At 46.3% G+C, this 24,765-nt stretch overlaps 1 protein-coding gene across 2 annotated transcripts in view; it reads right to left on the bottom strand.

The window, feature by feature from the left end:
* Nucleotides 1–24,765, bottom strand: part of SIL1 (SIL1 nucleotide exchange factor) — a 91,451-nt gene that overhangs the window by 26,555 nt on the left and 40,131 nt on the right. For both annotated transcript variants that reach the window (XM_031597995.2, XM_031597996.2), the window contains 4 exons: nucleotides 14,728–14,848; nucleotides 13,047–13,143; nucleotides 10,751–10,942; nucleotides 6,153–6,274 (listed from right to left, as the gene is read on the bottom strand). In XM_031597995.2, the coding sequence (XP_031453855.2) occupies nucleotides 6,153–6,274; nucleotides 10,751–10,942; nucleotides 13,047–13,143; nucleotides 14,728–14,848 (532 nt within the window). The remainder of the gene's footprint in view (nucleotides 1–6,152; nucleotides 6,275–10,750; nucleotides 10,943–13,046; nucleotides 13,144–14,727; nucleotides 14,849–24,765) is intronic.

The following is a 24,765-nucleotide window of genomic DNA, read 5'->3' as shown; positions in this document are numbered from 1 at the left end:
AATAAATAGTGGCTGCAGTGACAAAGGAATACATGTTGTGTCCAGTGATGAAACACTGGCTTGTGCAGAAAGTGGTTAGGTAACCAGTCTGAATGCATATTTTAAATGTAAACCACAATAACCCAACTACTTTAGCAGAGAGCACGCCTCACACATTTCCTAAATGAGAGAAGACAGAAGCAGCATGTTTTACGTAAGGCAGGACCTGGCTGTGACGAGTTCTTTCCGCAGGTTGTGTCACTGCCTCCCTGCTGAGGACTGCCCAACACTGAGCCCTGTGAGCTGTGCCTTCAGGGCAGGCCTTCCCCAGGCTATGCATGGCTCTGGAGCCTCACCTCCTGGCAAGGGCTGTGGGGATGGGATCACCAGGTGCAGTGAGCAAAAGCACCTTGGACCGAGGAAACTCCAGTCCTGCCCAAGTCTAGAAAGGGCAAAGCTGAGTGATGTGGGAGGTAAGCTGCAGGTTTTCTCACTGTTGGAGCATGAGCTAAGGCTAATCACTTTGATTTCAGCCATCAGCAACTGAACTTACACTTCTGAGCCTCCTTCCTTCTCTCTCCTTCCATTACTGCAACTCAACCCAAACCCTTAGGTGTGGTAAATACCTGAAAACTTCCAACATATAACAAAAGTGAAAACGTCCTCAGCCTTGAAAACAATCCCTCTGGGGTAGCCTGAGATGTCCTAGACGTCCAGCTGAGCCTCTGCTGCTGCACCCAGCCAGCTTCCAGAGATCAGCATTTAGGCAGCATTTAACCAGCATTTAACCTATCAAAGCATTCAGGAAAATGAAAACAGAAGCAAACCTTTGATTCTAGATTTTTCTCCTGGGGTCTGCTCTCCCTGTCTTCCTGAGAGGACAAGGATGGCAGTTTACTATTTAATTGTTAATTACACTTTCTTGTTACATTTTAGACACTGAAAAATGTTTAGGGATTGATTCTTCCACATAATTAACCATAATGATGAAACACAGTTTTGTACCACACTGCAGTTTTTGTTAAGGTTATTTATAATGGGGAAAGGCTAAATAGGTTGAGTTCATTATCGCTGCTGAAAAAATTGATGTGACCCAATCAAATTAATTTGAAATTAAGTGCAGTGAGGCTGCTAACTTTACACGAGTCAGGAGTTCAAATAAAAATAGAAGAGAATCTACAAAGCAAGAAATTACCATTGGGCAGGGAGTCGAGCGAGAATTACTGCATCTGAGAGGTGGCAAGCACACAAAGTTGTCAAACAAGGCCACTGAAGCAAACAGTGAAAATGAATAAAGAGATGGGAAAAGATTGTAGGGTGTAAAAAGAGAAGCCGGAGGAGGAAGAGACAAACATGAAGATGGATTTGAAATAAATGGGTAGGGACAGTGCTTGTTAAGCTAACTACATGTATTTTGCTGCCTGGAGATTCTTATGTCCTGATGAGACAGAACTGAAGCAAGGTCGTTAATTTCACTTTTCCTGAGTTTTATTGCTTAACACTGGACCTAAATATCAAACAGCAGTGAGCATCAACCAGTTCTGTGGCGAGGTCAAACTGAACTTAAAACCATTAAATCTGGTGGGAACATTTTCCTCTGACAAAAACACCCTGGAAGGAGCCAGCACTCCTCTGACACAACACAGCAGCCATACACTGCAGAACAGGCACCTCCAAATACACACACAGCAGGGATGGGAGGCAGCATTCCCCCAGCCCTGCCCACAAAGAAGAAGATGAAGAAAAAGCAGAAACCAAACTGAAAACAGCTGCACATCGTGATGCTGAGCAATACACGTGCACCTGAGCAAGCTCCAAACACACCCTGGGGCTGGAAGGGGGAATAGTGGCTGCTGGGATATTTGTGATGCACACAGTTGTAGTTTGAGGCATTAATAATCTCAAACTATATGGGTAAGAGAAGCAGTGGGCTGACATGAGGCATCCCTAGGAACCTTAAGGGCTGTTACAAGACAATGCTCAGTCTACCAGCTGTGATTAGTTTGCTCCCAAAGATTTCACAAAGCCGAAGCGGGGAACAGCAAGATCCTGGCAGCTCTGGGCTTACTGAAAGGTCTCCCAGCCTAAGAAGCTGAGATGGGACTGCCCAGCATCCCGCCAGGACGCACAGCAACACAGGCTCAGAGAACTGCTTCGACACCCTGTCTGTGGCTGTGCAGCTTTAGCAGAACTGCAGTCCTGGCTCCCCATGTGGCTCATTCTTCACTTTTTGCCCTCTCTGCCTCTCCCCACGAAATACCAACTGCTTCTCTTTGCCTCACAGGTTGCATGGCTTAGCTTCTCTCCGTCCTCACCTCTAATTCACCCCTAAGCATATGGGGAGCATTTGGGATAAAGCTTCAAGAATGCATTTGACATAAATTATTGTTCCCCTTTTAAACGGATTACAAAAATCCTTTTATTACAAAATATTAAAATGCTCAAATTATTGGTGTGGAAAAATGTTTCCTGGTGGTAAAGTTTTTAAAAATTGAGGTTTTAATCACAAACATAATCCTTCCTGGCTAACATTTCCAGCCTTGTGAAACATCTAGATACAAATTGCAGAGGCCTGGCTGTGCTGCGAACAAAGGAAGATGCTGCCTGTAAATAGCTTAGAGGACATCAGAAGACACTTCTCTCATCAGCAATCTTTTAAGCTTAATATAGCTCCTCTTTGCATAAAACATTGACATTTTTGCAATGTTTGGACCCAGTGGTGCAAATGCTGATTGTCACCCGAAGATGCTGGAGCGTACCTTCAGAAATATGCAAGAACGTTTTACAGACAGTAGTTTCACTTGCCTCCAAAATGCCGTATCTTAATATTTCATACTTTATATATATTTAAATGTTAGTACCACTGGATAAACGCTAACATGCTTTTATGCTAATGCAATCACTGAAAATCCAGATAATGTTGTGTATTGGCATATTCTGTTAGTGAATTATGGATACCTAAATGTACAATCCCACATGCCTAGCAATTATTTTTGTTAGCGCATTTAACTTTTATTTGCAATCAGAGCACTTGAGGATTGTTCAAATGAAGTTTACTTTTGTGAACTGCTGAATGGAAAACATTTTGTTAAAGGCTTAAGAACAGTGAGACTGTGATGAGGTTGCAGAGTTGCAATAAGGGCAGCGCTCAGAGAGCTCTGCCAGATGGAACGATGTTTGATTTGGTCACAAACGCGGCGATTAAACCCCAAATGTCAAAAATGAAGGACATAAGAGAAACAAGAGATGAAATTTTGATTTCTTTCATATCAGATCACCCTCTTCCAAGAGGGAGGCTCACAAACACAGGCAGATGGATACCTGGAAGATGGCATCCGTCCCAGCAACACCCAGGCAAGCAGACTCTGTGAGTCCTTGCTCTGGGAGCCAGACTCCTCTGCGCTAAGGTTGCTTTTCAAGCAAGGAGCAGAAATCTTGAATCGCCCCTGCTGTGCCCTCTGCCTCCTCCTTCCTGTGCTGACTCAGTATCTTACACGGGTACACGGCCTGAGGGCTCCAGTTGCTGATACCTGAAAACCATTTTCTTCCAACTGGGTTTTCAGCTCTGAGCCAGAACTCAGCTGGACTGCAGGCAGGCAGCTCCAGTGACAGCCTGAGGCAGCACTGCCACCCATCCTACAGCAGCAATCCACAGTGAAACCATGACCAAAGCAAGGGGAGAAATCTCCGACTCCTGCTCACCCTGCAGCAGGTCACTCAGCAGTTCCAAGTCCGGGGACAGAAGTTGGGGTTTTGGTTTTAGACTGTGAACTTAGGAAATCAGAGGACTCTATATGAGAGCATAGCTGCTTTCTGTGCAGCAGAGCAAGATCAGTGTGATGCACCTGGCTGCTCCATCCCTCACCAGCTTCACACCCATACCTACCTGAACAGTCGGAGACAAAGAATGCCTGAAGAAAACCTGAATATTGGTTTGGTTTTTTTTTTGTTTGTTTGTTTGTTTTTACAACTTCTGGCTCTGACTCAGACAGGTCTGAGACTGCTCAGAGCCCTGTGGTTTTTTTGGGCATAAAAACAACTTTGCCTATTCACAATCGCACAGGTAAAGCTCCCACCTCCAGGTTCAGCTACAGAAGGAGCTCCAGCTATCCCAGGCTGGCTGAGGAGCTGCTACAATCACAATCTGATTTTTGGGGGGAAGGTTTGCTTAGCTTGAAACCCCTGCCCTGAGCCAAGCTAGTTGCTGTGGAAGGTGGCCAAGCAGCTGCTAGGTGGTTGTGAGCAGGAGACTGCTGCCTCTTCAGTGCCCAGACATCCAGCACAGGACCTGGTACCAGCACGTGAGCACAGCTCACAGCCCCACAGCCCAGCATGCTGCACCTCCAGGCACTTCAAGAAAATTCCTACAGCCTGACTGAGGCCATAAGGAACAACTCTGAGGGAAAGAAATAAATAACAACCCCTTCGAAGAACAAAACACAACCAAAAATGCTTGGCATTAAGTGCTTGAAATGCCCCTGGCAGCTAAAACAGAGCACAGAGTAACCTGAGAAAATGTATGAACAAACAAATTAAGCAGCTAGCACAAAGCAGATGAGTTGGCATGTAGGTGTCTACTGAGAAAGCTTAAGCACAGCACAGTAAGGAGAAAAAAGCAAACTCAAAACCGAGGCATAATATTTCCTCACATTTTGGAACTGAGCTCTCAGACAATGCTTCATCTGAACCACTAAAAATTACCATCTGTCAGAATATCCTTTAAAGAAAAAAGGCTTAAAAGTTTCCAAAGTTATATTTTCACACTGTCACATTAGAAAAGTACAGTTTCTGTCCAAAGAAAGGCATTTTCAACTGAGGAACACTAAGCAAAGCATTAGTTTCATCAGCCACTGCTACATGCTCATGTAGTCAGACAATTAATTTCTCGAGTCCTGATAATGTCACATTAGCTAAGTCAGGGAAGACAGGATTCAGTAGTCCCTTTTTATTTTGTAGGTTTTCTTTAAATGTTTCCAGAGCCCCTGCATGACTTTCTCTTCACGAAACATAATTAAACATCCACGTGCCATTAAAGATCCTAAGGAAAAGATTATAACGTTGTTTCAAATATTAATGCATGCTGGCATAGGAAGAGCAGGTCTGCATTTCTGAAGTGAAGGACTGAATCTTACTGTGATCAGTGAGTCAAAGCTCTGCTTCGAACCACGAGCTGGATCATTTCCTGGTGTAAATCAGGGCACCTGCTGCTGTCACTGAAGCCACATTACTTTACATATGCTGTAGACCAATTGCATTGTATATAAGATTGCAAAAGAAATGTAGATCTGCAGACTATATATTAGACTAAGCGATAAATAATTTATAATGGTGGAGAAAGTGATCGTATTTTCAGGCATAAAAATAGGCAGATACAATAGCCCTGACTTTCAATCTTCAGTCTGAGCTTCTGAACTTGAAGTTTGGGTCCATCCAATGCATTTGTGAAGTCTCAGATGAATGCACAACACATATGTGCTCAGGACAAAGCCCAGAGAGCCATCAAACAAAACGAGTGCCAACACAGCCCCTTCTGCCCATGTGGCATGCCTGAGTGACACAGATTCCCAGCTGGCACCAGGCAGCCTGGGCAGCTCCTTTGGGCAATAGCTATCCTGTAGTGAATCACAAGCATCCTCCAGATCAATCTGTAACCCTGTGCCTAATTGAAACCCTTTAGGTTATGCCTGTAGGTCAGAGGCATGTGTCCCCAGGGCTAAAAACAAAACTTTCAGAGATCATGAGAGTTGCTATGTTTCTGAAATCAGCGTCTCGCTGTCCTAAAGCAGCCTAGGAGCAAGGAATAGGAGGGAGAAAGGAGTTCTCTGGGCAATCATAACTGCATCATCCTTGAAATCTTCCCTCTCAAAAGGCTGCTAAGGGGAAAGGAGGCGAGGCAGTACTATTCCCCTTGGATTGTGCAAAAATGAGGAGCTCAGTGAAAAAAGCAATCAGTTTCCATGCTGAATTACTTCTGGCTAAGTTTAATGAGCAGGGTGAGGATGCACTGAAGAGAAGCCTGGGGGAAGCGAAGGGCTGCAAGGAAAGGGCTGGGCGGGGGAAGAGGAAAGTTGGGTGTTGCAGGAGGAGAAAAGTTGCCAGCTCTGGCTATCGAAAATAAACCAGAAGGCCGAGGACAAGCGCCTGGCACACCTGGTGTGAGGGGCAGAGCTCACCTGGAGAGTGCAGCTCCCAGCACAAAGGCAGCGTGCTCCTTCAGGACAGCCTCTGTGCTGTTCAGGCCCTCGATCACCAGCCGCAGTCCGCCCATGGACAGGAAATCCTTCGCGTTGTCCACCTGGGAGAGAGCAGATCCCTGTCAGCATGGAATGGCCACAGGCCTCGAGACCCGATTCAGCAGTTCTTCAGGAGCGCCTTGCTTCAGAAAGCGCATCATCTCCCCGTCCCTCCCCATCTCATCAGCTCTGAGCTTTAAAAGCAATTCTAAATTAACAGAGCAACCGTGGCGGATGTTTCATACAATGCTGCCGGTGAGCAATGGACGTCATGTGTCTGCTGACAGGTGGCTATTATCCAATGCAGAAGGCATTGCTGCCACTTGGATTAGCTATCAAAACTTCCCTCAGCACGTGCTTTGGGAGTGCAGGAAACCTGGCCGTGTCAGAAGAAAAAATTCTCTGCTCGCTCCCCTGAGCGGCCATTACTGGAACCCAGGGAATCATCTGTTTTGCAAACGCAATTAATTAATTAATGCTCTAATTGTAGCACCAGGAGTTACAAATGTCTAAGAGCCTATCAGCAGCTGCATGGCTGTTCCAGGCGTTTTTCATGACCACGATCAAAACTTCCATGCAGATGTGAACAGCACGCAGGTAGTCCCTGTTCGGAGCGCCAGCAAGGAGCTTTTCCCTGGGGCAGCACATACAATGATTTTTCTAAATCCGACAATATTGGACTAAGTGCCACTAGGGAAAAGTTTAAACGTTAGTGGGAATTCCTCCAGGAAATTCATCAGTCTCTGACTTGAAGGAGACGTGGGGCAAACCAGACAAAAATCACAGCGGACATCTGTTCTTAGGGAGAAAATTAAAAAAGGGCTCTGGGTGGTTTGCAAATAAAAGTCAGAGAAACAGAGCCAAGTGCTTCCAGTACAAAATTCAGCCCAAAGTCAAATCGATGCGTTTTGGTTTTAAAGGCTTTTTTTTGCAGCTTAAAAGGAAATGTCTGACAAATTTGCCGAATTGCTTGTGCAAAAAATTTCTTTTGTGAAAGACACAAAGACAACAGCGTCATGTTGGTGGATGCAAACAGAACATAAAAATTAGAATAACTGCACCAAATGACCTCCTCATTTCAGTGAGAGTGCTGAGCTGACGGAGTAGGACAGAATAAACACTGCACACCGCTTCCATGTTCCCTCTTAGCTGACAGTTCCTTCGTGCTTAGCTTTATTTTTATCTTGACCGTGTACCTTCACCAAAATTGGCCATACGTCAGACACTTCAGGTACCCAAGAGAATGAATAAACTATTTAGCTTTACGTCCTACAAGCCTTTACAAGCACGAACTGGGGAGCTATAGCTCGTCCGTTCTCCCCACTCAGACAATAGCTGCCAATTGCTGTCCAGCTGCAAAGCTGCCAACAGAAAGCCCATCTCTGTGGGTTTGCTGCAGCTCATTCAGGACTTGCAGCAGCTGTTTGATCCTTTCAGATCCTACTTTTAACTGGCCCTACAGGCTGGATCTGCCAGACCTCTTACTTTTCTGAGGACCATCTTTGTCTACAAAGAAACCTATACAGCAACCTAAATTCACCCACTGCCAGGGGCGTTGATGGTTCCAACTGTAAGAACTCGGAGGCTGTTTTAAGGCCAGAATTGGACATTTCCTTCTGCTCAGGAGGGAACAGACTCACTAGACAACAACAGGTCAGAAAGTTTGCATCCAGCAGCAGCTGGGATAAGTCCAACCGTTGTGGTATCCTCACTGAGAGCAGAGTCCTGTGGGGCAGCTGTCCTGCCAGCCAGAGAGCTCTGCCACAGCATACAAAATAAGCTTTGCAGCACAATTAGAAGATTCATTCCTTTTTCAGCAGCATCCTTTTCTTCTCCGGAGTATCTCGTGCAAGCTCCTTTCCTCACCACTGAGAATAGGAACACCAAAAACCACAACAGAAATCCCAAACCCCACAACTCGGAGGCGCTGACCTCTCTGGGGAGCAGAGGCTGCTGAGAGGCACTTTGCCTGCGCCTCACTTCAGTCCACTGAAAACAGCACGAAGAAAGGCAAAGATCAAAAGAGCTCTTCACTAAAGTACACAGGCAAGGATGGAGAGGAGAGGGATGGGAGAAAAACAAATATGACAGCAGTTACTCAGGGAGCGCCTTCAAATTGGAAGAGAAAGAAACTGGGGAGGGGAGATGAGAGAGAAAATGTTGGAGAACAAGAGCGAGGAAAAGCTGTATGTCAACCATCTGCAATGGAGAGGAAATTAGCAACAAGAAATGGTGTAGCATGTCAGAGGAGGAAAAGGAGAAAGATAAGGAGAGTAAATAATTGAGAGAAAGAGCCTGCAAAGCATGGAGCCGGGCTTGGCTCCACACACTGCTGTGCAAGCACCGTGAACTCTGTTTATAAATGAGTTATGCTCTGGCCTCTTCACATTTGCATTTGGTTTTTATGCATCACAGATAACCTAGCAAGCCAATCCTTCCTCCAAGATGGGCTCCCAAACATGCCAACTTGAATCCTGACTGATGAGAAGCAAAGCACAGCTGGCAACCCAAACCTCAGCAAGTACAGAGCCCTCAGGCCAGCACTCGGGACAAGGAACTCAGCCCCTGCCTGCAGTTCTCATGGTGAGTCAGGTCCAGGATGCCCAGGACCACGCCGTGGAGCAGGACATGATCCTTAGCTTGCAGGGCACAATGCGTGCCGCCCAACAGGCGCTCTGGGAGATGAGCAGTCAGCATAGCAGCAGCAGGTTGCCCTGGTCTCTGCGTAGTGCTCCAGGCTGGCTGCCCCAGGCCTCCAGCAGCACAGCTCTGCAGAGGGCTCCCAGCCGTGGGTCAGCCCGCTAGAATGCGGCGCAGGCAGATCTGGCTGCTGTTCAGTAATTACATTAAGGCAGTGCTGCTCAAGTCAGTACCAAGCGGAGATAATGTTCTGGACGCATTCAAGTCACTGGAAGAAGAAAGGGAAGGAAAAGCCATGCTGGCTTACGGACAAGTCATATTTCTTATCAGCTTCCTGCCTGATGAGAAGGTGCTGCCCAGCCATCTGCCCCAACAGCACAGGCACAGAGCGGCGTTGTGATCGATGCACAAAGGAGCCCTCTGTGCTCTGTGCCAGCTTCCCTGCCATTTCCCCTGTCTGACCCATTTGATGCTGGATGCGGTTCCCTTTGATGCTCTGGTCAGCCCCTGGCCAGGCAGCAGAGATCATTTCCCTGCTGCTCTTGGTCTGAAATCATTCACCCCAAGCAGGCAGGATTTTCTGCTGGAATAATCCAGAACACAATGCTGGAAAGCAAAGCATCCCAGTGTGTTTGGGGGCTGCTTCTTAGCATGCTGGCCTGATGCTCTGGCACCCTTAACCACAAGAATTAGCCCGAGTATAAATAAATACAAAGCTCTGAGGGCGCCCATTGTTCACACTTTTTCTCTGAGTCAGACAGATGCCGTCAGTGAAACAAAGGCACTGAGAACAAACAGCAAGGAAGCCTCTGCGTGTGCATGACAGAGATTTAATGTAGAAATACAAGACAAAGAGTCCTGGAAATAACACTTCTATTAGATGGAACGTGGGACTCCATCCTCAGCAGCTCATTCCTTCAGCTAACTTAAAAAAAAGTGTTTATTTTTTAAATAAATGCCATTGCAGTTAAAGGTGTTGCACTGCTACCTCTCAGGAGTTCATATTCACCCTCAGAAATGATGAAGTCACTGAGAGCAACTGCTCTCCCAGTCTGCTCCAGTTCTCCCAGTTGCTAGGCAGGGAAAACCCCATCCTCCCCCAAGGCTGTGCACAGCCTCAATGCTTGGACACGCAGCGGCCGACCACAAAGGAGGAGTGTGATATGCCCACAGCCTGCAGCAAACCAAAGCTGAAAACGTGTGAGCGTAAAGCACACAAAGAGAGATCTGAGGGGGAAAAAGAAAATGTGAGCGCAAATTGAAGAAGACAGATTTCAGGAGATATTCAGCCTCACGCACAGTTAATTAGCACGGCTCCGCTGATGCTCAGCAACTGGCCGACTGCCTGAGCCTTCAGTCATTTTTGCCACCAGCCCAGCTCTGAGAGAGGCTCTGCAGGCCATTCCTTACTCATGTCAAGACAAAACACAGGCTTTGGGTGTCTCTCATCATCCCTGGTACGAAGACATTCTCTGTCAGCTGGTGTAAGGGCACCTACCTGCAGCCACAGACACTTCCCATGGAAGGAGCGAGAAAACACTCTTTCTTTCTTCTAGCAGCCACAACTATACTCACCCACAAAATTGCAGATAAACCCATTTTCACAATATTAACACATATACAGAAAGAAAAAGAGGACAGGAAAAAAAGCCTGAGAACAGACAACAAATCAAGCAACACTAACCCCTAGGAAACTGCTTGCTACTGTTATGAGTGCTGATTTATTCAAACTCGGATAAAAAATAAGCCTGCAGTAGCCCTCCACTATCTGTTATTGTCCCAGGATTATGCTAATTAAGGAATTTATATTACCTGATACTGATAAGAAAAATAAAACCGCATTTATGAAACCTTAGTCCCTGGATTTTACATGGTAGATACAAATGCGTTTTTGTTACCTGGTGAACATAATATTCAAGATCATAAAGCGCTGCTACTTTTTCATCCAGCGTGGAAGCAGAGCTGTTAAATTTGCTGATCAGTTTATCCATGATTTCATAATCCGTCTCCATCTTCACGTTCAGCTTTTCAAACTCTTCCTTCAGTTGCTCTATGGGACGGAACTTCTTCCTTACTTCTTCCTCCTGGGCCTTGAAAGCAGGAAATAAATAAAATAAGAAGGCAGATGATAAAGTTTAGCAAGCAAACCCAACCCAGATGTCCAAGGGGAACCCAGCTGACTTGGATTATCACAGTGTGGTAGGGGAGGGTACCCTGGGAGAGAGAATGCTTGCACAGCAGCAGATCTGGGCAGCTGGTTCTGCAGCCTGATGTGCTGCCCTGCCTCACTGCAGGTCCCACCACACAGGGTCTCTGTCTGTGGGCTGCACAGGGCAGTCTGGACACCCGGAGGCTCACACAGCAACACTGCACCATGCACCACTTATCCAACTGAGTGCAGTCCAAGCAGAGCAGCCTGTTATCTGTAAAATGCCAGCACACATTCCCCAAGCAGCTTAGCCTGCACCTGTACACCTTTTAACACCTTGTGAACCTTTCAAAACAACACTGAACAAAGAGGCAACAAGCACTGCTGGTCTTCATTTGCCTGTATGGGGATGTTCTCAATACCTGACTGCCCACAGACCTGGGCAGACTCCCCTGATGTCGCAGCTGACCATGCTGAGCAGTATGTTGCACAAAGGGGAGGCAGCTGAAGCACTGTGCCATGGGGCTCGTTCTAAGACAGTGGCCATTTTGCAGAGTTGCTTGTACAAACAGCACCCAGAGGGCTTTGAGGAACCAAGAGCAAAGGAAGGGTGTGTGGTAGGGAAGGAGAAGGCTCTGCCAGAGCTCTGAGCCCAGAGAGCTGCAGCACTGGTGACAGAGATGGAGGTAAAAGCAATCTAATGATGTACAATCCGCACTAATGATTGCCAGCCTAATCACTATAGGAACTGCACAGACACAGAGAATGCTATCCCAACTCCAACCACACAAAAGAAATTGCTTTTGCAATAGCATATACAGGAGCATGCTCGGTGTAACTCAATTTACTTTGACACAGTTACTTCAAGGATGAATTTGCTCCCTGCAGGAGAGATTTTAAATGGAGTACTTTAGGTCCATTAGATATAGCTGGTTTTAGCCCAGTTGCTGGGACAATAGCTATTCTAACAGGTTTTTCTAAAATATGGCTAATTTTCATATAATAGAGTGTCACTAATTTTTGCATTTAAATGACACTCATTTCAAGAAGTCCTGCTATCAGTAATGTTGGCTGCTGCATAAATAATCTTACAGTAAACAAAACACTGCCCTGATGCCAGATAGAGGAGAAAAGATTTCCTGGACTCAAAAGACTATTGCCTTGATTCCCACCTCCATTTTCCTTCAACTTCAAGGCAGCAGGAGGAGCTAGGGCTTAAGGAAATACTTGTAAGCAGAAAAGGAGAAAAAAGGCTTTGATTAATGTGATGGATCATATATAATTCACCCATGTCATGCCAGTGGCTGCTCCCATCTTGGGGACCAGCTCTAAGCAGCACGCATATTCAGTTCAACTTCAGACTGTCTCCCCTCTGTAACCAAACAGGAAGTTTACAGCTTCTGTAAGCAAATTTCAGCCTATGTTTCAGCACAGCCATCTGGTTTCTGCCACGCTGGCACGAGATTGAAAACTTAAGCCATAAGATCCCTTCTAGATCCAAGTGTTCGGAGGATGCTACATCCAGTGGTTGGTCACCATCACTGAATTCAAAACAGAAGGGACTGAGCTGTACTTTCTGTACTTCCTCACTCTAATGAGGATAACGAACAGCATGTAACTTCCTTTACAAACATCACCACACTGAAATTCATTCCACTTTGGGGGTTTGCAGACATCTTTGTGAACTGAGTGGCTGTTGAACAAATAAATCAAAACAATAGATAAAAATACAGTGCAAACAATGGAAAGAAAATGAGTACGTGGGTTCACATAAGTGTTTGCAAGTAATGTTTCTGTATTATTAATTCAAGTCTAATCACAGTAGTACCCAAACAGAAAACTCTCAGGGGTCAGTCGTCTTACTGACTGCATCTGCTCTGGGTTCCCAACAAAGATCTCACAGTTTCACATCAGCAGTGGCACACCAAGAGTGACAGCAAGAAACGTGGTGGCTTGATTTAACCATCATATTTCCAAGAAATGCTGTATAGGGCATTTGCATCAGCATACTGTGCTTTGCTTTAGAAACAAAGAACTGTCCTTACCATTCTTTCTGCCTTCTCACTTTCCTTCATTTTAGCCAATGCCTTTTTGAGCTCCTGGGATGTGAATGAATTTGTGTCAATATCCATCTTGTTCAGTCTTGCAGAGGAAACAAACAAACAAAAAAAAGCGTTATACGAGTGAACAATTTTATCTATAGTATTTTCACCGTAATATATCAACAAAGGATAATACCAGGGGAAAAAGAGCTAAGAGCACTAGATTACATGTATCTCACTTAAAACTGGAAAAACGCCACACTTGACAAAAGATTAGTCCCAGTGCTGTGTTCTGTGTGTGGTTTGCTGACACCTCACCCTGACAATCACAAAAGGCTTTAGAATCTGCATGCTGACCTAAAATCTCAAGTCCTATCAACAGTAAATACTGCTAATTAATATATGCTTCTGCTTTCATGTAGGAATACAGAAAAACAGAAAATGTTTCAGAATTACAAAAAAAGATGAAAAGGGACCACTGTGTCGCTAGAAGATTACTAAGAACTTGCAAGCTTTAACATGGAGATCTACAGCTGAAGTTATGTTCTGCATCACACACAACGTTTCATGAAGGGTAAGTCCAATCAGAAGTTCCTCAGAAACGTTAAAAAACAAAGAAACAAAAATGACACTGCATTACTTTTACATGGACCTCATTGGTTCAGGGAACTTATCTGAGCCATAAACACATGCACAGGAAAAAAGTAAAGTCAGTCGTCGAGGCATCAGGAAGCTTATGAGCTTCTTTGTACTCTAAACTAGACAAGTGCCATTTGCAATGGCAAATGCAATGGCAAACCCCTGTGCTTCAGGAAAGAAAGTTCCCCACAGCAACTGAACCTGACTTTGTTAAAGGAAAAGGAAAAAGCCAGCATGAGAGAAACTTTGGAAAGCTGTGTGATCTAAGGAGCCCATCAGCAATAACTCATGTAAACAAACCATACTGGGCTCAGGTCAACACAAATGAAGCCCCTACAGCTGCTCTGATGCTTTAAGATTTGAAAGGACTAAATACAATCCAGAGATGCCATGCTGCAAATGTAGCTTTGGCATAGTAGAATCACCAAGGTTGAAAAAGATCTCCGTGATCATTCAGTCCAACCGCTCACCTATCACCAATAGTTCCCACTGAACCACTGTTCCTCAGAACAACACTGAAATGTTTCTTGAACACCTCCAGGGACAGAGACCCCACCACCTCCCCGGGCAGCCTGTGCCAGTGCATGACCACTCTTTAGAAGAAATATTTCCTACCATCCAACCTGAACCTCCACTGGTGCAACATGAGGCCACTCCCTCTAGTCCTATGCTGTTACAGGGGAGAAGAGGCTCACCACAGCTTACCACAACCTCCTTTCAGGAAGCTGTAGAGAGCAGTAACTCCTCCCCTGAGCCTCCTCTTCTCCAGACTAACAACCCCAGCTCCCTCAGCCACTCCTCATCGTGGCACAGGAAGACACAAAGACGTGTCTGTATATCCATACGCAGCACTTCTACCCGTCTTCCAAAGGAAACACAAAGGATGGGGGCCAGTTTTCAGCACTGCTGAACCCTTAAACCAGCAATTACTTTTCCAGCAGAGACAGCAATTGAGTGCACCAGGGATGCTGGCTGCTAATAAAAGACATGAAACCACAGTTTGTCCAGATCTGTGCAGCAAGACAGGAGCTTTGTGTCACTGTACCTTTTTCTTCTTCTCTCTTCTCTTGTGTCACTTTTCCCACTTTCACTGTCTGGAAGCCGGGCTTCTCTCTCTCCTGTCTGCAGATTTAACCGAACGTGTGACCCTGCAGGAACAGCTTGACCTATAAACAAAAGTGAGGTTACTTTAGGCCACGTGCACTATTGCAGGTTTGTATACAAAGGGCTGAAGTCAAATGCTCCTGCTCCAAAGAGCCACACAGAAACCCCCATCCTGCACTGCAGAGACAGCAAGTTGCTCACTGCTGAGCACTCACCCCTCCTGCAGCAGCCTTGTGACACAGGTGCTGCTTCAACCCTGCAGAAATGCCACACTGACCTTACATGCCAGTTCCTAAGCAAGCATTAAAAAACCTACATCAGGAGTGAATTCTGAGACTGTTTGGAGAAAGGGGAATAGACTGCTGAATAAAACGCAGCTGCCAAAATGAAATCAAAGCACACATCTGAGTACAGCCTGGTGCGCTGAATATCAAGTGTACCGATATGAGGTTGTGTTGGTTTGGAAATATTGTATTAAAAGGAATAACTGATCACTGCTACCTGCCAACAAAAATACACGGAATACATTAAGCTTTGCTTTTAAATGCACAAAAGATGGGAAATTCAGAGTATTTTTCTTGGTCACAATTCAGCACAAACACATCATGATAGCCAACTGTTGCACAGGGGTGGAGAGAGAGCAATGTTTGGTTGCTTCCTCTTCATTTTGTTTCCTCTTCAATTAATGGAAGAAGTTTGCCTACTTAAGAAAACAGGATCACAGCTGAAGGAACATGGAGATCTCAGCTGCACATACCCAGAAGCACACAGACAGACATACAGCTGCTCACTGGCTTCTCTACATGGATTTCCTCCTTGTCTTTCCTTTGTTTCCTAAGATGATGTCTAGAATAAAACAACTCAGCATGTAGGAGACAGGTAGTGTCTCCTATCAAAGGGAAGTGAAGACAAGGATAATTATTTTGTACAATAAATGCATGTTCTCATACATAAAATCCTCTAATCTAGGGAATCAACAGATTGATCCCGCCTATTGAAGACCAAAGAGACATTTCACTGATCAAAGGATGCAGTGCTTCCTACTTAAGACTGTAACGTTTGTCACAATTCAGACAAAAACATTTCAAAGCCTAAAGCCATGCAGCAGGTACAAACACACTCACAAAACCCAGGGAAATCCAGTTTGGAGGATTTCTGAGTGCATTTCTCTCTACCACATCCTTTTGACGTTGCCTTGGTTTGATACACAAAGGGACTGATGTGATTATCTGCGTTAACTATGTGAGCCCAGGCCACTTGGCCTCCCCTGCACACAGGTGCAGATGGCACACAGCCCACAGGAGAGCCTTGTAGCCCAACCACTCCACTGCTCCTTGACTTGTTATACATGGGAGCCTCTGCCAAGAGAGGAGCACTTGTCCCCTTCCCAGAGGTCAGCTGTGCAGAAATGTGCTGTGATAGCTGAGTGTTCCCCATGCAGCCGGGCTGCGATGGCTGACAAGGAGCTTGTAAGGGCTGCTCCTCCTCTGCGTTTCAAGAGGCATCGAGGCAAGGGACTGCTGGCAAGAGAAAGATGTATTAAATGGCATTACGTGTTGAATATGCAGGATGCCTTCCTCCTCCAAGGACACGACCACCACTTAGCCAGGGAGACAGCGAGGGAAAAGCCGGGTCCTTCCCAGCAGCAGGTGAGCAGCTCTCCTCGCCGGGTCAAAAAGCACTCAGGCAGCCCAGGCTGCAACTGCAGCACCTGCTCAAGCAGTCCCTGATTTGTCAAACGCAGCCAGAAATAAACGTCCCTCTTACAACAGTACAGTGTATTCTGGCTTTCATGTTGCTGGTGCATCTGGCCACATTAGTTCACGCTGTTGCCAGGGGAGAGGAACAAGGCTGACAGGCTTTACTTAAAAGAAACATAAAAAGGCAAAGCAATGGAGCAGCCTCCAGGAGGGCTGCCTGACTCCCATGTGACCAGTCCTCCCAGTTTCTATTTTGAGCGAGCAGTAAATAAAAGAGAATCTGAACCCCAACGTGCACGAGCTCACAAACCCAGCACGACTGAATTAAGGACGTTGCCATCAGAGAAGACACAAACCTTTCTACTTCTGCTTCTTTCCACTGTCCTAAACGAGATTTGACTAAGACTGTCCAAAGCCCAGAGCAGAAATCTCAGCTCTGATGTATTTAAACGGCATTTATTGCTGCAGGAGTTTCTTCTTGCCACTGTGCACAGCAGCACGGGTTCATGCAACAGCAGGACAAACATATTGCCTTATTAAATAAACCAAGAAAGACAACTCTGCTTTCAGTAAAAAGATCTGTGCAGTCACTTAATATATTCCAGATGTTTGAGGCAGGGTGAGGGCTGCAGCCTTGTTTAGTTTGGGACATTTCTGAGGATTATTCACAAAGCGTGTTTCAGGGTGGGCTGACTTCAACAATGTGATTAAAACTGCTGATTTAAATGAGCAAGCTGGAAACCCTGCACGTTAATCTCATTTCAGCGTGTAGCTCCTAGATGTTTCCCTCAAAAATAGTTGATTGTCTTTGATTCCTATAATTTGATACTATTCAACGACTAGCAGCACGCACCAGAGCTATACATATGTAAGCAATTACACAGCTTAACGTTCTGTTGATACAGAATCATACTCTTAATAGCTTTCTTTTTCCTAGAGGAATTCATTTTTACTTATTGTTTGTATTAAGTTGCATTTGGGAACCAAAGCTCAATTAAAAATAGTAACAACAATTTTATATATAAGTGATTTTCTGCCCTTTTTTTCTCCTTGATGGCTCTGAAAAAGAAAAGCTTACCCAAACAGGTGTGTGTCACACACTCACACACAGAACCACGCTGTTCCTCACCTTCCAGCAACCTCAAATTCCTCCAGTTCTACCCCTCGTCCCATCCCATGCCTGCTTCCCCATGCAGGGAAGGAAGGCTTTCCACGTAATCAACACCTCCGCTCGGATTCACCCAACCAGTGAGTGGCTGCAGTTGCTCACACTGCAAACACCCCTCTTTGGACATGCAGAAAAGACCAGACCCGCCAAGGGAGGAACCCAGCCAACTCTCCCCCCACATCACACCAGCGTCCTGCACACAAAGCCCAGCTGCATGGCTTGGGTCTGCTCCTCTTGTCCAGAGATCACCAATGCAGAGAAGCCCCTGCGGCCCCGTATCAATGAGTGCCAGGCAGGAGCTGGGTGCCAACATGCTGGGTATGTGCTGGGTCCCCGAGCTCTCAGTGACGCATTAGCATTCGTCATACACGGATGTGTCCTGTCTGTCTTGGAAGTGGCTTAAAGTGACACCGAGGAAGGATTTAATTTATAGCCCTACTCTTTTAATCTTGGTCAGCCAGATTTTTTCAGACATCCGTTTATTTCTCCTTATAATATATTAGATGGAGCAACCACACCAGAATCAGCTTCAAGACAGCAACTCACTCTCGGGGTTCTGCTGACATTTATAAACTGATCTTATTTCTCTTGTGTGTTTTATGTTATCAGCTAAACCTGTCGGCTTAAATTATTGCCTTGTAACCAAATCACAGTTATCTATTATTCTGTTATGTGTACGTTTCTGGAGCTCTGTACCTATATCAAGTTCTGCAGGGGCTGAAAACAAGACTATAAGCAAATAAACAAATGGAAAACATAACACACTTCTATCGCATACACTGCTAGGGGAAGAATCAGGCACAGTATATATGAAAGCAGAGGAGATCTGTCACATAAGACGACACAGGTAAGCTCACTCTGTTCCCAGACAAGGACGAAATGCCAGCTGCACGTCCTCACTGAGCAAGAAAGGTGCATTCCTGCCCAGCACCTTTCCAGTGCACTGCTCCGTATGGGGCTGGCCATGGCTGGTCTCTGGTTTTGCACCTCTGCACAGGGATAAGGACAGCCAGACTCAAACAACAATAAGCAGGCATGACAAATAACAGGGGAAGTTCTGCAGCACATGTATACAAATAAACATCACAGAGCAATCTGTAACCTGTCCCTGAGCTTCCCCACCTCCACCAGAGCAGTGTTCCATGGACCTGCCCAGCAGCAGCAGCAGCTCCATTCCATTCCTGCAGCAGGCAGCTGCTCTGGGATGGTTTCTGCAGGCAGGAGCAGGGCGCTCAGCATCCCAAGCAGCCCTGGCCCCACTCCTCCCTTCTGCCTGCTCTCTTCCCAAGTAAGTATCCTCATTTACCACTGGGAAAAAAAAAAAAGAGAGAGACTATGTGTGTATGAAAACAAACCACCAAGTCAGTGACTGGCTCCGCAGTTCTTAGAAATCACCCTGGTGTCTCAGAGACTGCCACACAGCATCTACCTTTCTTTGCTCTTTGTTTCTTTCAGTGCAGAGGAGTGAGGGGATGGGACTTTCTGATATAGGCAACAAAAGAATCCACAAATCGATGCCTGAACGTTCCCAGCAAAGCAAACCGGCACTGCTGCAATTTTGAAAATAATAAGGCTGCACAAGGCTGGCAGAGCATCCCTGAGAAGTTATCTGATAATCCTACACCCCCTCCTTTAAAAATAATGATTAAAAAGCACAAGGAGACAAATCCTCAGAAGCAGAACAGCTTTGCTCCACTGCGGTCCAGGAGCCACCAGCACCATGGCAGGCATGGAGGAGATGCTGGAGAATTCTGGCGGCCTCTGAAGCTCTGAAGTGCTGTAAGCAGCAAGCAGTACCAGGATCAGCCCATGGGACTGACCAGCCCCACTACAGCTTGGGTCAGAAACAATCACAGCCTCCCTGGTGCAGAGGAAAGGGGACAGAGCCCAGGCAGCAGCTGGAGACAGCTCTGCCCAGGCAATGCAATGACAATGTCCGGCACATCCCAGCTGCGTGTCCCGCTGCACGCCCTGCCTGCTGAGCAGGTGGGGTTTCACACGAGCAGCCCTGTGAGCATGGTGCTGTCAGCCTGCTTCCCAGCCTGAGTGCTATGCTCAAAGAAAAGCAGAGGAAGCCTTACTCTAGAGTGGTTTGGAGCACGCTTCAGCTCCAGACTCACTGGTTAGCAGTGGAGAGCACGGAGGCAGCCTGGGCTTTCTTAAGACTGAGTCATAAGCACTCCTTGGGCTGCTTGTTATTTCAAAACAGAACATTTTTACATACAAAAGGAAAAGAAGATGTGTAGCAGGCACAGGTCAAGAAGAGATGGATTACTGATGGGAAGAGAAAGCACAGAGCCTGAATCTCATTTTGCTATTTTCTGCCCTTCACTTTTTCTGCTTGCGGCCTTTTACATTAGTTTGCTGCCCAGCACTCACAGGTCCTCCCAGTTCAGTGCCACCTGAAAAGGAACTTAATACAATACAGGTCACTTCCTGGGAGGAAAGTTCAGCAGCATCAGCCCCCAGCCCCCCAAAGCTCTCCACAGAAGCCATCCCAGGCATCTTCCACTGCCCCTTATTTACAGCACAGGCAGTGAGGAAGCTCCTGCACCAGCTCTCATGCTCACCTTTAAGCATGAGCTTCTGTGATGTTGGACCAAACGCTCCATGCAGGTACCACAGCCACTGTGCATTTCTCATTTCCAGTAATTCTGCTCTTCTGGGAAGTGGCAGCCTGTTGAAGCCTTTGTGAAGCCCTGTCCTACTCACTGCCCATCCTTCCACAACTCTCAGCTCCATGCAGTCAGTGACAGCAGGGGCTCTAGTACCTGCTGTAATTAAATAGAGAGAAAACTCCTTTTATAATTACTGCACGCCTACAATGCTCACAACCTATTTCTTTAACAAGTGCTTGTGGCATCTGCAGGAGTCGCATCCCTTCCAGGGCTGCCTGGATGGCTGATGGGCTGCTTCTGTCTGCAAACGTCAAGTCCTCACAGTGTCAAGCTGCTCTTATCACCATTATTTTGTATTATTATTGCACCTGGGAGACCTCAGTATGAACGAAGAACCCGCTGTGCAAAGTACCTACAAGGACATAGAGACATCACTTGCTGGGATTACAGAGGAAACCACGACAGAAGAGCTTTGTCCTTATGGCATGTGCAAGCAGCAAATACAAACCGTTTCTCACAACCATTGCTATGAGCTCACATTACTGCAGAATAAGGCTACAAAACTCACAAGTCTCAGATATTCAGCCTCTTACTGAAGATGAATAAAACTAAATTGCTAAATTCTTCTAAACTGGGCAAAAGTAGGATTCATATAGTGTCCTGGGCATCAAGACTGTTGGAAGTGGGGCACTGCATCCCTTCATGCTTACCAGCCCTCAGCACCAACTCGTACTGCATCTTCCAGGAATGGCTGAAACTGTTGAATTATCAAGAGGCTGAAGAAACAGTTAAAAAAAATTAAAAAAAAAAAAACACCAAACCACCACCACCAACAACAAAAAAAAACGAGAATGTTTCACAGAAAAGACTTAGTTGGTCCATTTATCTGACAAATCCTTTCTATAATACTCCAAGCTACACTAATAAACACCCTGCTATTCAGCCTGTCAAAATGGTGATGTCTAAATACAAAATCTTCTCCAGCACTGATTTTGCTCCGCTCCAAGCAGGGACAGAGCCATCTGAATCTGTTCCCAGATCAATTCCCAGTGCTGTTGCTGGCAGCAAAGCCACCCCCAGGAAACCCCCAGAACACCACTGACAGCCCAAAGCTCCACCATCCTGCTCTTTCCCAGGCATCCTTTTGTGTCCCAAAGGAAAAACCTTGCTTTCTGCTGAACCTGAGTCACATTCCTCAGGGCAAAGAAAAAAAAGCCTTTTTCTATTGCAGTTTCTCATTTAGCGAGTCAGAATTCACTTACTGGTGCTTACTGGGATACTGCCTTCCCATGGCTGATGCCACGGAGTCCACTGCACGGATTTGGAGTGCTCAAGGCTCCATAAAGCCAAGGTTATGGGGGGATGAGTGCCCATAGCAAACCCTGGGAGAACTTAAATCTGTCTTGCATCATATGATTTTAATGTCAACAGCTTGCTTGCTGCAGTAATGATGATGTTTTTAAACACCATCCGTCAGACCTACCGCTCAAACGCATGTTTATTTGGAAAAGGTTGCAAAGCTCCTCGTTTGTTTCAGTGCAGAGAGGTCTTCTCTGTGATTTCTTTCCCTCACCATATATAATGAAAATGTTTTTAACATTTCTTCAGAATCCAATCCCTCCCTCTGTGAATCAATCTGCAGCTAAAGGAGAACAAAGGCTCGCAAGGAAGGTGCTTTCCAACAGGTAATACTTGGTCAGACATGTGAAAGCATCAGTTACATTTGGACACTCGGCTGGACCGCTGCTTATGACTGCCAATTTAAGCTGAGCCAGCGCTCTCCCACTGCACCAGTATTTGTGCTCTCTGAATTGTAAGCACGCGCCGAGAGTTGGGTTATTCAGGCCCGCTGTGCCCCACAAGCACTGGGCTGCGGCTCCTGCCAAACCCACCTGCTGCCTTGGCCAGGAGAGCAAAATGAGCCAGCTGCCAGCCCAAAAACCCATCAAAACTCAAACACCTTGCAGCAGGAGTTACTGCAGAGGACAAGAGCTGGCAGGCAGGCGTGGGGCAGGGAACGGCGCGTCTGCCACTTCATGGGATGCTCAGATAGAGAGCGATGGCAGCGAGGGCGGATACTAGCGAGGAAGGCTCTCGGGTAAGGAGTGCTGGGAGAGCTCAGGGAGGACATATGGTGCCTCTCTGATGGGAGGCACTGCTGTAGCATCTGTTGATGTATCTGCCGCTGCCAACATAGAAAAGCTTCGAATGGCAAAGAGCTCCTTGCAACAAGTGCTTCTGCCCTTCCACCTCCCTTTCTGCAAAGGATTCTCTCGTTTGCACTACGACAGCAGATAATACACCAGGAAAAAAAAAGTAATAGCATGAAGGAAGCATGCTGGCAAAAACATATGGTCTCACTTTATAAGCAAAACCTCATCCCCAGCTTTGAGCCAGCCATTTCTTACACACTACCCCACACCCCTGGTTACAGCATGATGCATGTGCCTTAGCAATTCAATACAGAGCACTTAATTTATTTTCTGTACTCATATCAGGCTCGATTCTGTGAACTGCAGCAGTATGGAGAGCAATTTACTCCAGAGCTCTGGGCAGCAAGAAGAAAGCAAGGATCAGAGGTCCCAGCCACACTGTGTTCATTTTGGCTCTCCAGCTCCATGGGCACTGTGCTGACCTGTGCCTCACTGCGCCACCAAGTCAACATCAAGCAGACCTGTTATTTTAAAAAGCCAGTCATAAACCCTTGCCAGCTCACTATGTTATTTCTTCCTAAACTACTTCATAATGTCACTGCAACCTGTTAAATAACTGTCATCCCACAGGTGTATTTGTTATACTTGGAAACCCATCTGGGATACTGCACACTTATCTACATTCAGAGAAGAACGCAGAAGGTAGGCAGAGAAGGACAATGGGGATGACCAGGAGAACTGAGAATATATAGAAGAAAGTAAGAAAGATATTTATCCTGCCTAATTTAGGAATCTGGTAGATATTTTTTTCTGAGTCAGGCACCATCAGCTTCTTTACTGTGAAAGACGTTAGCACCTCCAAAACATCATCAACCATGGTTGTCTTCATTATCTGTCCTAAAGAGGGAAAAGTCACTCTCAAAGAGCTTCTCCTTCTCTCTCCAGAGAGCACCGAGGTGACCATGCACAGAAAACTGCTCTGAAACAATCTGGCAATGCATGGTAAGGAGCAGTTGAGTTGGAAGGGACCTTTAAAGGTCATCTAGTCCAACTCCCCTGCAATGAAACAGAGACATCTCCAACTAATCAGGCTGCTCAGAGCCTCGTCCAGCCTGACTTTGAGTGTATCCAGGGACAGAGCATCCACCCCATCTCTCAGCAGATGACGCTGTGCACCTCAGACAAGGTGTGAGTCATGGTATACTGACAGCACCTCATGGGCCTCTCACATGAACTCCACAGCTTGATGCAGCACAGCCAACACACACTGCAGGACAACCAGGGCTGTGGCCTAGCAGACCACTGGCACCCAGTGTTGGGAGGAATAATCCAGGGGGACCAGCACTGGTGTGAGAAGCAGGGGCCTGAGGTAGGCCATGCTGAATCTGTGATATGAAACGAGAAGCTGAAGTCTAAGATTCAGGGAGAGGAGCAGAGGCAAAGACAAACCAATAAAAGAAACCCACCATGTTTTCCAAGGGAAGGCTGGGAAGTTGGAGCAGGGGTCTTCACGACCAGCTTTAAGTGGTGTCTGCTCCTGTGCTCACCTTCTGTGTAAACAAAGCACTCAAAGCTGAAACTGAAAAGACAGACACAAACCACAGAGGAAAAATCCTTCCTCTGCATGGTTCCAGTTATGCTTGGGAGCATTTCAGGACGTGCTGTACTGCTGGCAGAGCGCGCTGCTTAATGCCTGGGATTGCATCTCCACGAGATGTGTGTCAGCTGGCCCACCTCACGCTGCACGGCACGGTCACAGTACAGCACAGCACCACTTCCACCAGGCCTACAGCATCCACCAGAGCCAAGAGAGTGCAGGTCTGCAGACAGTTGGACAACATTTCCCCTGTTAAGTGCTGGAAGGTGCCTGATCCGAAGTGCCTGCCTGTGATGAGCAGAACATATCGAGTGCAACGTCTGCCAGCTCTGCTGCCAAGCCGTAGTGAGAATGAATTTGAATAATAAAAGCTGGAATAAGAAGATGCCTTGGAGAGCCTGTTGGTATAGTGCTTTCCTAAGCTTCAATTTAAAGCCTCATTTCTACAGCTAATGCAGTCGTAAGGGACATTAGCCTAATTTTTGTCAAGAGAACTTGTCAACACTGCAGTATTTAAGACAGGCACTAAGGACTTGTTTTATCTCACAGATAGATCACTGAGAAAGAAAGTAGCTGTGCCATGCTTGGTTCACAGGAAAATAAATAGACATTCTTCCTGGGCCTCACTGGGAGATGCTGGGTTTTGTAGGGGGGTTTAAACAACATGCACATCAGTAGCCTCACAGTTTGGCCAGTGTGCAGTGCACTCCTGCAGCAGAAATCAGGTCCAAACCCACAAGAGG

This window comes from Phasianus colchicus, chromosome 15 (genome assembly GCF_987193195.1).
Source record: "Phasianus colchicus chromosome 15, bPhaCol1.hap1.1, whole genome shotgun sequence".
Classification (NCBI taxonomy): Eukaryota; Metazoa; Chordata; class Aves; order Galliformes; family Phasianidae; genus Phasianus; species Phasianus colchicus.
This window is presented reverse-complemented; position numbering and strand designations above follow the sequence as displayed.